Here is a 16,200-nt window from a genome sequence, read left to right as displayed (position 1 = left end):
AATTGAAGATGGTAAGCAGAAGCAGCCGTGTACCTGCCTGATGTCTCTAGCTTCCATGAGATTGAGTCCGGCACGTCGGAGAGGGAGACACTTTGAATAATATTCCACAAATTGATGAATTGGAGCAGCACCTCATGAGTAGGCTGACACTTGATGTTGCGGATCCAGCAATGCTCATTGAGCGCCGCCTTGACACATTTGCCGCGAGCCCGAGAGTGATTGTAAAGGGCAGGAAAACGCTCTACAAGCGGTTGACCAAGGATCCAAGGATCAGACCAAAAAGAGCATCTCGAGCCATCCCCAAGGTGGAATCTGGTGGTAGCATGGAACAGGGCAAGGGTCGCACTGTCTTTTGCGAAGTGGTAGAAAAGCTCCTTATCGACGCCTCCCCATGCAGAGAAGAGCCATCGAACTCTGAAGGCTCGTCCATGCCGAGCGAGATCAGGAATACCAAGGCCGCCATAAACTTTGGGTGCGCACACTTTCTGCCAAGCAACAAGGTTTTTGGCTCCAGCTGGTGAATCAGAACCAGCCCAAAGGAACGAGTGGCGCAGTTTATCAATTTGCTTAATAACCCAAGCCGGCTGTTTGATGGACACCATTTGGTACGAAGGCAGTGCTGAGAGGACAGAATTGATGAGAATTAAGTGACCCGCCTTGGAGATAAATTGCCCTTGCCAACCGGCAAGTTTCTTTGCGACTTTGTCAATGGTGGGTTGGACGTCGCTTCTCTTAAGCTTTGAAGCAGACAAGGGCATACCAACATAGGAGCAAGGGAAGATGCCACGGTCGCAGCCTAGGGAATTGACAGCAAGCTGAATCGCCCTTGACCACGAGACCAGTAGCATGCCCGAATAAATTTAAAATTTCAGCGGTAACTTCTTGATCTTGAGGGCTTGGGTTGAGAAAGGTCATCGCGTCGTCCAGAGAGATGCGAGCCAGCCGGCTGCGCCGACCAATAGGCAGCAGGAGCACACTTCTTCAGCAAGCGTGAGCAGACGAGCCAGACAGTCCATGATGAAGACAAAAAGAAGTGGTGACAAAGGATCGCTCTGACGCAAGCCTCTACGATGTGAAATCCTCTCCGAGAGGGACTGATTAACCAAGATTTGAGAAGTTGAGTTTCTGAGAAGCATAGTAGTCCATTGAGTCCATCTGCTTGGGAAGCCTAGGTGCAGCAACAACTTGAGCAAAAAAGTCCAGGAGACCGAGTCGAAAGCTTTAGATATATCAAGCTTCAGCATGAGGGTAGCATGGTTGTCATGGTGAAGCTTCCTAATGGCTGATTGGACAAAGATAAAATTGTCGTGGATGCAGCGACCTCTGATGAAAGCACTCTGATAAGAGGAGACAAGCTGTTGCATCAAAGGTTGCAACCTTATAGCCATGACTTTCGTGGCAAGCTTAGCAAAGCTATGAATCAAGCTAATGGGGCGAAAATCTTTCGGTTGGGAAGCTTCTTCAGATTTGGGCAGGAGAACAATGGTGGCAGAGTTGAGCTGCATGAGATGCTGATCGTTCATTGTCCAGAACAACTGCATTGCGGCCATGACGTCCCCTTTGATGATAGGCCAGCAAAACTAAAATAATTTAGCAGTGAAACCGTCCGGGACAGGAGCTTTTTGAGGATGCATCTTCATAATAGCACTTTTGATTTCCACCTCATGAAAAGGCCTGGCAAGATCTGAGAGATCAACATTGGGCAGAGGCAGGCTGTTGAGGTTGAGCGAGCGAGGGTGAGTGACCATCTCATCCACAATCTGATCAAAATGATCATACAACATCTCAATTTTATGCTCAATCGAGGTGGCGGATACACTGTCTTTGGATAGCACAGGGATACAATTCTTTCTCCTTCTGCTAGAAGTGCGAATGTGGAAGAGCTTGCAGTTAGTGTCACCAATCTTGAGCCACAGGTAACGAGATCTTTTTTGCCAAATTGATCTTTCGGTGGAGGCAATACCAAGGCAAAGAAGCTTTAGCTTTTTTCTGAAAGCGAGCTCATTGACAGAAAGATTCCGGCAGTCTCCGGCTTTGTCCAACATGTAGATTAACTCATTGACAATTTCACTTTGCAGAGATAAATTAGCACGTAATTGGGAATTCCATTTCGAGAGGGCCTTGGAAGTAAAAGATAGCTTGGAGTGCAACGTGGAAAAGGCATTTGCATTTACAGCAACAGGAGCAGAAGACCAAGCATCGCTGACAGTTTGAATGAAATAAGGTCTCGAAGTCCAGAAATTTCGAAAAGGAACCTCCTGCACGGCCTGAAAGCAGCATCAGAAACGAGCAGTAACGGGGCATGGTCAGAAACATTGGTAGTGATTGCATGAAGCAGGCAGCTAGGGAAGGAATCGTTCCAGGAAGCATTAAAAAGAACACGATCCAATCTGACTCTGACATTTCTAGATTGCTCGTTGCTCCAAGTGAAGATACGGCCATGGCAAGTTTTTGGCAACCAAATTTTTGCAATAAAACAAGCAAGCACCAAATTTTAGTGGGTTGCCAATATTTTGGCATGGCTAGAGTTGGCTCAAAACCAAACAGACCCTAAATGTCATGTCTGGTGGAAACTTCTAGCCACGTGATTCGAAGTAAATGTTGATGCTTGCTTCTTTTGATCGATGAAGACTTGCTTCAAGGTGCGAAGGGTGTGGTCATCAGGGAGAGTACCTGTAGTTTTGTATCCGCAATCAACATGAAGATGTTGAGGCAGCAAAAGCACATGTTGGAACTCGCAGCTCTTACTGGCTGCCACTAAATTGTAGTGAACTCTGATTCTAGAGATGTTGGAATATTAAGCAGTTTCGAGAATAACAATTTAATGAGTAATTCTAGAATATAAATCATGACGACAGTAACAACTAGTGTATGCATCTCGAATATATTAGAAGTATTTAACAACACAAGCAACAACAACATAAACTCGCAGATCGTCATTAAGCAGTAGATTGGATCACAAGTTACGTATTGTTTCGGTGGAGAGGATTCTATACGTTGTTGCTGCTGCGTTCGCTCGACGAAGTTGCTGACGAAGAAGGCGGCGGCGAGTCACGCACCTGCCGGCTCGAGAAGGTAGACGACCCGTGGTGGCAGGGAAGCGAGCAATCGCGCGGAACGCTTCCCAAAAACACCTTATTCACCCTCACCAGTACAGGATCGCAAAGACGAAAGGTTCCGAAGATCTGCTCTCCCGTTCGTTGGTGCACGCCGGCGTTCAGGATGTAGACTACGACAACGGTGCAAAAAGCAAGATAGGCAGAACCCTAGCTCGGTGTGATGTCGTACGGATCGAGGGACGGGGCGGCTCAATATATAGTCACACAGGTACAAGTCGGTTCGGATTTAGGAAACCTGAACCGACTCCACAAAATCTGGTTCATTTCCGTAACAGATTCCAATTACCTTGTGTGGCAAAATTCTCCTAACGCGTGCGGAGATAGAGCCCGGCCATGACGAGGCATGTGGAGGAGGAGCGTGCGTGGTGATTTTCCCTTCATTACCTTACTTCTAGGTGAATACCAACATCTCTTATATTTTGATCTCGTCCACTCTAAACTAACAAGGTGGTACTATTCATACTTCTTCATGCCACTTCGTGAATGGGCCTTTAAGATTTTCTAAAATTTAATTAGAGTTTGGACCTTTAGCTGATCATGCCTACAAGGTCCAAATTCTAACACACGCTACCTCATAAGGATCTCGTTCTTCTTATGGGGGAGCCTTCGGCATTTTATGACGACTGCTTCTTGCTTTTGCTTCTTGACGATTGCAAAGCGGTGAAGGTCGATCGCTGCCTCAGGGGAGCGAATGTTGATGCTTAAGCTTCAAAATGTTCACTCATGCATCTCTTCTTGGTTCAATTCCCCTCCCCCTCGAATTGCAACTCTTTTTGTGAATGATGTAACCATTGTGTCAAGACAATAAAGTGGTCTTTTAGTGTAAGAAACAAGTTGCAAGGGTAGAGTAAGGAACACGGTGAGCTCGCATGAGCTGTGTGTTTGCAAAGGACGTCGCTTGTAGAGAAAAAGACAAGGATTAATTTGAGATACTTGGTCCGGAGTACATGATTCGGAATACTTTTGAAGAACAGTTTTGGCAGACTAAGCAGTCGTGTCGTGGGGGCGACCAGTAGATTCTAGACCACGTGCGGTAAATTAACAAGGGAAATTTCTAGAGGCCAGGTCACACTTAAAAAACAGAAACGGGCGATAAATATAGTTTCCATATACTACCATGTTTCCGGTAAAATCCATATACTTATCCACTCATCCATGTATAGAAACGGTTAATCACCCTCCATTAAACCTTTTCCAAATTAAAACAGCTCCGTCATGATCCCTACAAAATGCGGGGGCATACACGTCATCGATCACGCAAGGCCGGCATGAATGCCTTGCCATTTTAGTTCCCGTGTAATCCTTATCTTGATCGATCACGAGGCCCTATATATACATACACCCGTAAAACCGCGCCCCTTCACTCACGAAGCACCAAAGCCAAATAACTCGCAGTGCAAAAAAACGTGACTCAGAGGTAGAGCTAGCTCACGCCGTGGGGAAATGGCGCTGGAGTTCGACGCCACGATCCTGAGCCGGGCGCCGGTGATCCCGCCGCAGTTCGTGTGGCCCGCCGACGAGGCTTCCCCAGCCGCCGTGGGGGAGATCGCCATCCCGGTCATCGACCTCGCCGCGTTCCTCTCCGGCTCCGGCGATTTCAGCGGCGCAGATCACTTTGCGGCGGCGTGCGAGCGGCACGGGTTCTTCCAGATCGTGAACCACGGCGTCGACCCGGCGCTGCTGGCCGAGGCCTACCGCTCCATGGACGCCTTCTACGCGCTGCCGCTCGCCGAGAAGCAGCGCGCCAAGCGGCGCCTCGGCGAGAACCACGGCTACGCCGGGAGCTTCACGGGGCGGTTCGAGAGCCGGCTGCCGTGGAAGGAGACCATGTCCTTCAACTGCTCCGACGCGCCGGAGAACGCCAGCAAGGTCGTCGACTACTTCGTCTCCGTCCTCGGCGAGGAATACCGCCAAATGGGGTAAACAATACAGTCGTTCGTCATTCTTCTCTCGTTCAGCTAGCGCCTCTGGTTTAATGAAGTGTATTTGTCCGTATTTGGCACCTGCAGTAATTCACTTTTGTCTCGTGTGACGTTCAGTTCAGCTAGATTTTTCTGGAGCGTTGGATCTAGATCCAACGGTAGGATGTAAAATCACACGTGTATAATATGGGGCATGCATGGGTATATGCAGGGAGGTGTGGCAGGAGTACTGCGACGTGATGACGCGGCTCGCGCTGGACGTGACGGACCTCCTGGCGGTGGGCCTGGGCCTGGGCCGTGGCGCGCTGCGGGGCTTCTTCGCGGGCGGGGACTCGGTCATGCGCCTGAACAACTACCCGCCGTGCCGGCAGCCGCACCTGACGCTGGGCACGGGGCCCCACCGCGACCCGACGTCGCTGACGCTGCTCCACCAGGACCTCGTCGGCGGGCTGCAGGTCTTCGTCGGCGGCGAGTGGCGCGCCGTCAGGCCCCGGGAAGACGCCTTCGTCGTCAACATCGGCGACACCTTCGCCGCGCTCGTCGACGGCCGCCACGCCAGCTGCCTCCACCGCGCCGTCGTCAATGGCGCCGCCGCGCGCCGGTCGCTCACCTTCTTCCTCAACCCGCCGCTCGACCGCGTCGTCTCGCCGCCGCAGGGGCTGCTCGTTGCCAAGGATGGCGGCGCCATCAACCGGAAGTACCCAGGCTTCACGTGGCGCGAGTTCCTCGAGTTCACGCAGAAGCACTACCGCTCCGACACCAACACCATGGAAGCCTTCGTCGATTGGATCAAGCAGGGCCGCCGCGGTGCTCAGTTCCATGGAGACGCCGGCCAGGCTGAGAAGAATTGATAATTATCCAGGCGATCAGCCGCGTCGGACTCTTTTTTGAGGAAAAAGGAATAAATTAAATTAATGATATCGTACTCGATGTTTAGGTTTATCTCGCTTAATTTGTATGACATGTAATGTGGTGGCACTGGCGCCTGTAGCCAAGTGCGGTTCGAGACTGCATGCATGCATGCATGCATGCAGAAAACAGATTAATAAAATTCTATAGTGGTATTTTAAATTACGTTTTTTCCTCTTATATATTTTCGGTCATCTGAACTATGCAAATTTCTAGCCACCTATCAACCGTACACTATTCGGTTATCTGAATTTTGCAAATTTAAAGCACGGTATGGTTTTGTCATTTGGGATGCACGGTACGGTTTTGTCATTTGGCGCGACGAGAGGAGTGAGAGCTGTGGGGATGCACGGTGGCGCGAGGGTTGATAAACCTGACGGCGAAGAGTTAGGAACGGTCAGGGTGGGGAGAGAGGAAAAAGAGGGAGAGTAGGTTAGGGGATGCGTGCGGCAATTTGTCCACGAAGCCAATGGCGGCATGGGCGACAAAGGCCGCTTACTTGGTGGAACACACCGTTGGATAATGATCTCGGCTAACAATAGAGAGAGAGAGAGAAAAGGACGTGGCTAACAACGTCCCATAATGCACATGCCACGATTGGAGGCGTAACAACGATATTTGGTTACGGTCCTATACGTGGTGATAATCTCATACGGTACCAAACTCCCGATTCTAAGCTAGCGCCCTACATGAAGGCTGTGACCACCACCGGCTACCTCAAGGGCAGTGCCGGTGGCGTCCTGAAAGCCAACGCTATCATGTAAGGCTACATCGACCGAGACTTCACCGCCCTCGCCTCGATCCAAGCCGACGACGGTGACCAAGCACCGATGGCTTCACCCTCTAATGGTTAGTCCTATGATTAGTTCCGCATTAGTGTTAGGTGTTCATCTATTAGGCTAACGTCAGTTAACTACTTCAGTACCACAATATTAGAACTAATAGTACTGAACTAATATTGTGGTACTGCACTAGTTAATTGACGTTAGCCTAATAGATACAGCACGTAACACTAACGCAGAATTAATCATAGGAGTAACCATTAATTAGAGGGTGAAGCCATCGGTGCTTGGACTTGGAGGCGATGGCGGTGAAGTCTCGTTCGATGTAGACGTACAGCATAGCGTCGGCCTTCAGGACGCCACCGGCACTGCCGGACTGTCCTTGAGGTAGGCGGTGATGGTGATGGTCTTCATGTCCCAGGGAGCTAGCTTAGTATCAGGAATGGTTTTCGAGAGGTTGGTACCCTATGAGATCGTCATCTCGTACAGGACCAGTTCCCCCTTTTAATGTAGGGCTCGGGACCGTAACCAAATATCGTTGATATGGCTCCGACCGTGGCTTCTTTTCTCCCTCGGTTGTTAGTCGAGATCATTTTCCAACACACATAAGTCATGAGCCTTCACATAGCAGCCGGTTCGGCATCTCCATGGCAGCCAGCCAGCCGCCCAGCAGGAGCAGCTCCACCCATCGCTTGCCATCTTCAGGAACCCGCAGTCGTCCGCCGCCATCTTGAGCAGGTCGGAGCTCGTGATAATCATCACCGGCCATCCTCCCGTCGATCTCCGGCCGCGCGCGCCAGTAGGCCACGAACTCGCCGCAGCTCGTCCCCGGCAACGAGTCCAGCAGTGCCGCCACTCGCCAGCGCCAACGGTGGCGTGAGCGATTCGCAAACGACGACGCGGCTGCGCGTACTTGGTCGGCGTTGGTGACGACGACGTACTGCCGAAGGCGCCTGCGAAGCAGCGGGAGGCGCCTCCGTGGGCGAAGCTGACGCGCGTGCGATCTCCCCCTTCGTTGAGTTTCTCAAGAAACAACACCTCCCAGGCGGCCAGGCGTCCCGATGCCGGCGACGGCCATCCGCAGCAGCAGGGGGAAGACTCGCGCCGCCGTCTCAGCAGCCTATTCTTTTCTTTTCTTTTCTTTCCTTTTCGAGGGAGAAATATCTGTTCGCTGAAGGGAAAGGGAAGTTAACGCGTGGCTTCGCTTCTTCACGTTTAATTAGAGGAGCCGGATCCGAACAACCACCAAACAAGAAAGATTGCGCTTAGACAGTTTGTCACCTTTTCTATCTTCCATTGTCAATCTTTCCTTGTCGATCGATCGGGTAAACTATGGACTGTTGGTTTCCTCCTTTAAAACAGAATTAGTTTCCTCTGTTGTTACCTTCAGATCGATTTTGCTTTTCAAATTGATTTTCCATCCCATGCGTGCATGCTTATCTACAAAGCCTGGGAGACCCCTGTGCCGCCACATTAGAGCCAATCTATCAAACCTATTAGCTCTACCAACTATTAAACGACGGTCGATCGGAACTCGGAAGCATAGGGTGTCCAAATCGACGACCGGCCGGACAACTTCCAGTCCAGGTACCATGGGAGCCAACGGCGGCTCTTCTTCAGAAGAGGCACCGTGCAGCGGCTTATGCTGTCTCGCGATCCTGATCATCATCGTCGGCTTCACACTGGCCATGGTCTACGGGATCCCCAGCAGGAACCTCTACGTCTCCATCGACTCCGTCTCCGGCCTCGACTCTCTCCCCTCGCCATCGCCAGCCACCGACGACCTCGACCTTGGCCTGAACCCGGCGTTCAACCTCATGCTGCGCGTCAACTCGGACAGCCCGGGCAGGCATGCGTGCCTGGACGCCGGCACGTACATGGAGGTGTCCTACCGCTGCTTCCTTCTCGCCGCCAGCGCCGCGCTGCCGGCCGACCTCTGCGTGGCGCCCAAGAGGTCGGCGGACTGGCACGTCGTGGCGCGGGGCGTCGGCGTGCGCCTGCCGGGGTTCCTGGTGGACGCGCTCGTGGCGGACGCCAGGTCCGGCGCCGAGGCGTTCGACGTCACGATCAGGCGGGCCGCCGGCGATTACTACTACTACGGCGGCACCGTGGCGTCGTGCGGGGCTCGGAGGCCCGGGGACGCGCCGGGGATGTGCCATGACGGGATCTAGAACAACTGCCCTGTCCTCAGGGAAAGTAGTGCGCGCTGCCGCCGTTGCTGTTCCGATGGTGCCATGGTGGCAGGAGTTTAAATTAAACAGGGACGATCGATTTTGAGACCTTTTCTAAGCTCTTTTTAACGTAATTTATCACACATATTCTTATCTTTTATTCCAAGCATCTCTCATGTGCACTGTATGTCGAAGATCCAATGACATAGGCAGAAGTTTACACCGAATAAAGATTTGCACTAAATACGTCAAATCAAAATCGACGCCGAATAAATGACGCCGAATAAATGACAAAATGATACCGTGCACAAAATAGACAAAATGATACCGTGCACAAAATACACTGTATGGATATATACTAATGTCGAGAGTTCAAAAACACACGACGGAATTTGCAGATATACAATCAGCGAGCAATCGCTACAAATTAGTAACAACGAAATCATTACATCAGCAACACTAGACACTAGTAGTAAATGATCCCTTTGTGAAACAAAAAACTCCAGCTAGCGTCACAGATTGCAGCGGCCAAGCTAGATATAAAAGGACAAAGCGTCTGGACGTCTGGTGGAGATCAGTGCAGGGCTCAGTTTTCTCAGCTCATTGGTATGTACTCAAAAACAAGTACCCCTCATATAAACGGACGGAGGGAGTGCTAAAATTTCTCACTTTTTAAATTGGCAAAGTATCACTGTCCAGCTAAGCCCAGCCAATGTAATCAAAGCAGTCCAACTAGCCCAGCTCAATGTACTGCAAGTCCGACTCAGTCTAGCCACTGCCAAGCAAAGTAACATCCTGGGATTTGAAAAGTTTGTGAAGAAAAAAAAAGTATGTCCCAAAAAATTTGAGTCGATCTGAAATGTTTTGATGGTTTGTCCAAATAATTGAAATTTCCATCCTAATTTTGTTCGAAAGTTTGTCAAAAATGAAAGAAGTTCATCCTAGAAAATTGGGAGTTTGTTGCAACAAAAGAGAAAGTTTGTCCTTAATTTTTTTAAAATTCAAAAACATTGTCTCAGAAACTTTGAAACTTCAATTACGTTTGTCCCTAGGTTCTTCTCCTCGTACAACCAAACAAAGCCTTAGTAAAGGGGAAAACCCAAGGGAGGAAATTTTACCACGCTCGTGTAGGAGAAAAACCCGCACCGGCTGCATGATACCACAGCACATGTTCTATGTTACAATACATAGCTTTTTTTAGAGAAAAGGTTTTCGCTCGTCTCGTCTCTATACAGAAAGCAGATGAGCTTTTGTTTTTTTACATAGCATGTTTTACATAAACTGGTGGTAGAGTATTAATGGAACACCTGTTAGGTTGTGTTCTTTTCGATTTTCAGGACCGACGTCTGTGAGAAATTGTCTTCTCCCAACTTCCTGGAGCCATCCCCAAATTTGATTAGGTTTGCAAACTAATTTAACCTAAATTAGTTTTAAGTCTAACCATATTTAGGAGACAGATTTTCTATGAAACCGGAGACCACATAAGCCCTCAAAAGAACTAGGATATAGAAAGCTTATCACTTCTTTTTTTCCATCCTTCATGTCAATCTTTCCTTGTCGATCGATCGGGAAAATTATGTATGGACTATCGATTCGATTCCTCCTTTGAAACAGATTAGTTTCCTCGGTTACCTTCAGATCGATTTTGCGTTTCAAACTGATCGAATTTCCATCCCAACAGTTCTGCTACGTGAAAACTTGTGCTCGCGCGCGACCACCGTCCAAACCAAAACTCATGGGTCGGAGATGACGACGCCGGCGCGGACACGTCCCACGCATGAATGAGTCCGACCCGAACCAAAAACATGGTAAAATCCTGCCACACAAACCTTTAAATTTCTGCCTTTACAATCAGATATACTCAGATTCAAGATCGCGCGCGGGCACGGCGGATCCATGATATTACTACTCCCCAGCTCTCCGCCGAGAATATCTCCCGATCTCAAAGACGAAGCCGAGAATTCGGACGCCCTGATCTCCGCGCGCTCCGGCCTAGATCATGTGCTTCATCGTACCAAACAAGGCCGCGGCGGCGCCGGCCGCGGCCGCCGACATTGTCGACGGGGAACAACACTTGACGCTCTCGCCTTTTGCCTTCTCGCCAACGACGGCGCCGAAGAAGATGCCGGTCGTGGCCGACGACGATGGGCAGCAGTACTACTGGACGGCGTTTTCGTCGCTGCAGGCCCAGGGGCCGGGGTTAATGGCGGCGAAGACGGGCACGCGGCGGCCGGGCAGCGTGGCGGTGCGCTCCGTGTGGGCGCACAACCTGGAGGAGGAGCTCGCGCTGATCTCCTCCCTGCTGCCGCGCTTCCGCTGCGCCGCCGTGGACACGGAGTTCCCGGGCACGGTGTACCGGCCCACGGTGCCGGCGTACGCGCTGACGCCGGAGAAGAGGCACGCGCTGCTCAAGGCCAACGTGGACGCTCTCCACCTCATCCAGCTCGGCCTCACCCTCTTCGACTCCTCCGGCCGCCTCCCACAGCTCCAGAACCGAACCAAAACACAGTACGCCGTGTGGGAGTTCAACTTCCGGGAGTTCGACGTGCGCCGCGACCGGCACGCGCCGGAGTCGATCGCGCTGCTGCGTGCCAAGGGCGTCGACCTCCGGCGCACGCGCGAGGAAGGGCTCGACGCGGCGCAGTTCGGGCCGCGGCTGCGCAAGCTGCTGCGGGCCGGGCTGGGCGCGGCCGGCCTGGTCACATTCAGCGGCGCCTACGACGTGGCGTACCTGGTGAAGATGATGCTGGGGACCGGGTACCGGCTGCCGGCGTCCCCCGAGGCGTTCCAGGGCGTCGTCAGGGCCATGCTCCGGAAGCGGCTCTACGACGTGAAGGAGATGGCGCGGCGGTGCGGTTCGGCCGGCGGCGACCTGCGGGGCGGGCTGGACAGCCTCGCCGCCAAGCTCGGCGTGCCGCGGGCCGTCGGGGAGGCCCACCAGGCCGGCTCCGACAGCCTGCTCACGTGCCAGGCGTTTATAGAGATCAAGGAGAGGTTCTTTGCTAATGATGACGATGAGCTTGCGACCGTCGCCGGTGTCGTCGCCGGGATCACGGCGTGGTGAATTTGACGCGCGCTGGTCGTCGCGCCGTGCCCCTTGTAGATAAACGAATAGATTTCGCTCTTAGGTAGCATTGGAATTAGTGATAGTTGGAGTTTTAGGTCTCTGCTTAGATTAGGATTTTTTTTTTGAGAACCTAGCAGGTGATCTCTTTTTTCATTAAATAGGACGAGAAAAATAATATACTCCTTCCGTCCAACAAAATATATCTCAAGTTTGTTAAAATTTAGATGTATCGAAACATGATTTAGTGTATATATACATTTAAATTTAGTTAAATTTGAGACATCTTTTATTGGACGGAGGAAATACAAGATTAAAAAAAGCTCCTAATGGCTCATGGCGAGCTCATGAACGACTACAAACGCAAAGGCGACCGCGTGAAGGAACCATGGCTCTTCCCGATCGTGCCGACTAGAATTGAGAATGGTAATAGGCAAAATGTGTTAAGACTAAAAACAAAATAAAAATTTTTATAAACGTGCACAGGCCGAGCCACGGACCGGCCCGATTAACTCTGTGCCGGTCCTGGCACGCCGGGCCGCCGGGCTTTTTCGCGGGCCCCGGCCCTCTGGCCACCTATACTCTCACTGCCCTCTGGCCCCACATGGCAGACGGCCGGTTGAGCCCAACTGCCCAATCCGTGTAGCAGGACTGCAGGAGCCGCTCTGCAACGGCAAAGCACACGGAGCCCAAAGCCCTCGCCGCCGCACGCCCGCACCATGCCGCCGCCGCCGCCGGTGCTGCTGGACGAGCTCCTCGAGGAGGTCTTCCTCCGCCTCCCGCCGGACGAGCCAGAACACCTCATCCGCGCCTCCTCCGTCTGCAGGCCGTGGCGCCGCATCCTCGCCGGCCGCGGATTCCGCCGCCGCTACCTCGAGATCCACGGGACGCCTCCCGTGCTGGGGCTCCTCCGTAACGGTGGAAGCACATACCCTCTCGGATCCGGCTTCGTCCCCACCTCCGCCTTCCGCCCCGCCGAGCTCGACCTTCCCGGCTGGTCTGCCGTTGACTGCCGCCATGGCCGCGCCCTCTTCTTTCCATCTCCCACGAGAATCAAGGACGTCTATGGCCTCCTCGTCTGGGACCCTGTGACGGGCGACCAGCGCCACGTGCCCTCGCCGGACATGAACTTCAGATTGGGCTTCGGCGCGGCGGCGGCGGTGGTCTGCGCCGCTGAAGGCTGCGACCACTGCGGCTGCCATGGAGGGCCGTTCCGTGTGGCGGCCGTGTTCGCCGGTGCGGGCCAAGAGATATCCGCCCGTCTCTACTCTTCAGAGACGGGCACGTGGAGCGAACTGACCTCAGTTCATCACCCCTATCACCCCCCATATTCCTGCGCCAACAATATGCGTAGCGTCCTTGTGGGCGATGCATTGTACTTCATAAGCTTGAAGAACCAAATCATCGAGTACCGACTTGGTACACTTGGCTTGTCACTGTTTGATTTGCTGCCTGAGGGTAAGTCCATGTTTCTTGGGATGCTCATGACGGCAGAAGATGGTGGGCTGGGGTTTGCTAAACCGGAAGGTACGACCCTAACCCTGTGGTCGAGGGACACCAGCCCCAATGGAGCTGTAGGGTGGGCACAACACCGGGTAATCAATCTCGAGACAGTGCTCCCTCGTGGTGCCCTCTCAATCCCGTTTGAGTCGTGCATGATATGGTTGGTTGGTTTCATGGAGGGCACCCAAGTCATTTTCATAGGCATATATGCTACTGTCTACATGGTTGAACTCAAGTCAGGGCGAGCGAGGAAGGTGCTTGATCAGGGTATGGATGTCTATCCGTACATGAGCTTTCCAGGTATCACTCCATGCATATAACAATGTGCGATCTTTCTTTGGCTATGATTCGTGAGTGCAGAGCACAGCATTTAGCAACATGAGAAGTATATGGAAGTTAGCAATGTAACCATACGCATGATGATATATTTTCTCAACAAAGTGTTCGAGTACAAGACTACAAGTCCTCCTTCTCATAATCATTTTTGTGCATGTGTGTATTTACATGGTGCTATTTTGGCTGGTGGTGACTTGTTTGGTCCTTGTGATCGGTTATTAGGCAAAATGTAGGCTGAGGTGAAACCGATTCATCAACCAGCTGATTTTATTTCCTAAATTCTTGCAGCAATGAAAGCAGCTTGTACGGGCCAGGGGCATTAAGTTGGTGTTTCAAGTGTTTGGCAAGGCGTTATGGGCTTATGGGTCAAGGGAGAGGTGGTAGTAATGATCTTAGTCTTAGGACTTAGATATAGCGCAAGTGTGGATCTGAATATGTGAGATTACTGCTGGTCTTAGTCTTACTTGATGGAACTTTATTTAAGAGGTTTTATATTTGGTATCTTGCTTGTTGGTGTCAAGTTCTACATGGGCTTATATGTAACCAAGCTAGTAAGCTCACAATATATAACCCTCCTTGCTCTGTAGCTTGAAATGTCAGCTTGCAATGAAAAGCTAAGTATGCATGCTTAATTTTGAGTTAAGTTGTGTATCCTCAAGAAAGTGAGTGCATGGAATTGACAATTCTTAATGGCGTAATATATTATGCACTGAGTCACTTCTACCTAATTTGGTTTTGCTTCAATTTTCCTGACATAAAAATGACAACATGTAATTTCGAACTTATTGATTTATTATAATGCAAAACCAAATACCCAATTTATGTGTGAATTTGAACTATATTATGTTCCTATGCTGTCTGCACTGTATATTTCAGTAACAGTATGTTCCTATGCTGTCTGCACTGTATCTTTTCAGTTTATTTTCTAGTGTTACATTGGCAGTGAGGATATGGTGATGAATCCATTAACCTGACTCTGCTATTGTTGGTGTTGTCCTGTGAAACCTTGAGGTGTTTTGAGTTGGGTCTTGTAAATTTAGACAACAAACAATCATGGTCAATATGTATATTCTTCTCTTGAATTATTTGTGATTTTTGACGCAGGATCTATGCTTCTGGTTAGGTTGAATTTCACTTATTTAACCTGATATTCATTTTATGCTTGGCAAGGCAATTTTGAGGTGAAAACATAATGGATCTTTTCTCTCTTTTTCTTCTTCCGAAAAATGAACTACGTAGGCGAAGAGGTCTGCGCCTACGTCCGCACCGAAGAAGAAGAAGAGACGTTGCCGGTTCCGGTCGCCCACTGTATAAAGGGTGATAATGCAGCAGTTCTGCCGCCGGGGCTGCAGGATTCAGGCACGGGGCGCGAACGGTGCTGTTACAGCAGCTCGTCCCGGCTCGTCGTCGCCGAATCAGCCAATGGCGGCGGCGGCAAGCTGCTGTTGGTTCGCCGGCGATTCTGCACCACCTTCAACGTGCTCGTGGCGGACCTGGACGCCTCAAGGTGGACGGAGGCTACGAGCTCGAGGCTGGAGGAGCAGCTCTTCTTCGTCAGCGCCAGCTGCTCCAAGGCGGTGCGCCCGTCGCGGTACGGCGCCGTTGGAGGGGCCCGCATCTTCATCGCCAATGACTACTCGCACAAACTGGTGCTTCCGGATTTCCATGGAAGTACGACAAGATAGACGAGGGCGTTGGTGTGTATGAGCTCAGCACCGGGGTGTTTGATCATAAGCTTCTCCCGGACGGGGCGTGCGATAGGTGCTGTGACTTCGCGGGGAACCTGTTCTTCCCTTCGTTTCTTTCCTACTCGAAGTGGGATTTCCAGATTGTTCTTTTAAGAAAATGCGCCCCGGCCATGTAGCACTTGAGAGTCGAAGTGCTCAGTTTCAACAACAGAAAAAAAAAGGAGTCGAATTGGGGCTTGTCATGCTGAAAGAACAGTGTGGAAATTCAATTTCGAACTTGCCTTCAGAATGGCATACCAAAGTTCCTGCAAAAATGCCTTTCCCACCATAGGTGGGCAATCTTCCTCTGGGTTCAATTCCGAACGGTTTTCGTACACATTTGAATCAAGTTTTTTCAGATTTCGTTGATGTTGCGTACGAGTTTAGTGTCGTTTCGTAGTGATATGTTTGATAAATATTTTATAAACCCCTTGCTGAAACCGGTATGAAAAGTCATGGAAATACAGATAAAATCCACGAAAAACATGTAAGAAACCCCCGCAGATCAAATTATGCATCTTGAGCAAACATTATTGGAACACGCGTGAACCACATCTGAAATGTCGTCGCTCGATGAAACCTTGTTGAAATCTCTATTAATCCAACCAGTCGTGAAATTTTTGAATATTTGAAATATTCATATGAAATGAAACCTATGTGAAAATCA

At 50.8% G+C, this 16,200-nt stretch overlaps 3 protein-coding genes across 3 annotated transcripts; all 3 read left to right on the top strand.

Moving 5' to 3' along the window:
• The first annotated feature begins 4,562 nt into the window (after window positions 1–4,562).
• On the top strand, window positions 4,563–5,892 carry LOC100821878 (gibberellin 20 oxidase 1-B). The gene is made up of 2 exons (XM_003561330.3): window positions 4,563–5,038; window positions 5,253–5,892. The coding sequence occupies exons 1-2, from the start codon at window positions 4,563–4,565 to the stop codon at window positions 5,890–5,892; spliced, it is 1,116 nt and encodes a 371-aa protein (XP_003561378.1).
• A 5,010-nt stretch (window positions 5,893–10,902) lies between these two features.
• Window positions 10,903–11,967, top strand: LOC100821565 (probable CCR4-associated factor 1 homolog 11). Its single transcript, XM_003561329.1, has one exon. The coding sequence runs from the start codon at window positions 10,903–10,905 to the stop codon at window positions 11,965–11,967; it is 1,065 nt and encodes a 354-aa protein (XP_003561377.1).
• A 651-nt stretch (window positions 11,968–12,618) lies between these two features.
• LOC104581707 lies at window positions 12,619–15,841 on the top strand. Its single transcript, XM_024456765.1, has 2 exons — window positions 12,619–13,770; window positions 15,046–15,841. The coding sequence occupies exons 1-2, from the start codon at window positions 12,687–12,689 to the stop codon at window positions 15,489–15,491; spliced, it is 1,530 nt and encodes a 509-aa protein (XP_024312533.1). The 5' UTR covers window positions 12,619–12,686; the 3' UTR covers window positions 15,492–15,841.
• The last annotated feature ends 359 nt before the right edge of the window (window positions 15,842–16,200 follow it).

The sequence above is a fragment of the Brachypodium distachyon genome, chromosome 1, assembly GCF_000005505.3.
Source record: "Brachypodium distachyon strain Bd21 chromosome 1, Brachypodium_distachyon_v3.0, whole genome shotgun sequence".
Taxonomy (NCBI): domain Eukaryota; kingdom Viridiplantae; phylum Streptophyta; class Magnoliopsida; order Poales; family Poaceae; genus Brachypodium; species Brachypodium distachyon.
The sequence above is the reverse complement of the archived record's forward strand: the minus strand, read 5'-3'. Positions and strand labels throughout refer to the sequence as shown.

Coding starts and splice junctions, on each gene's coding strand:
- LOC100821878 (XM_003561330.3), top strand. CDS start 4,563: ATGGCGCTGGAGTTCGACGCCACGATCCTGAGCCGGGCGCCGGTGATC. Junction 5,039..5,252: donor GAGGAATACCGCCAAATGGG/GTAAACAATACA, acceptor GGGTATATGCAG/GGAGGTGTGGCAGGAGTACT.
- LOC100821565 (XM_003561329.1), top strand. CDS start 10,903: ATGTGCTTCATCGTACCAAACAAGGCCGCGGCGGCGCCGGCCGCGGCC.
- LOC104581707 (XM_024456765.1), top strand. CDS start 12,687: ATGCCGCCGCCGCCGCCGGTGCTGCTGGACGAGCTCCTCGAGGAGGTC. Junction 13,771..15,045: donor TCCGTACATGAGCTTTCCAG/GTATCACTCCAT, acceptor TGAACTACGTAG/GCGAAGAGGTCTGCGCCTAC.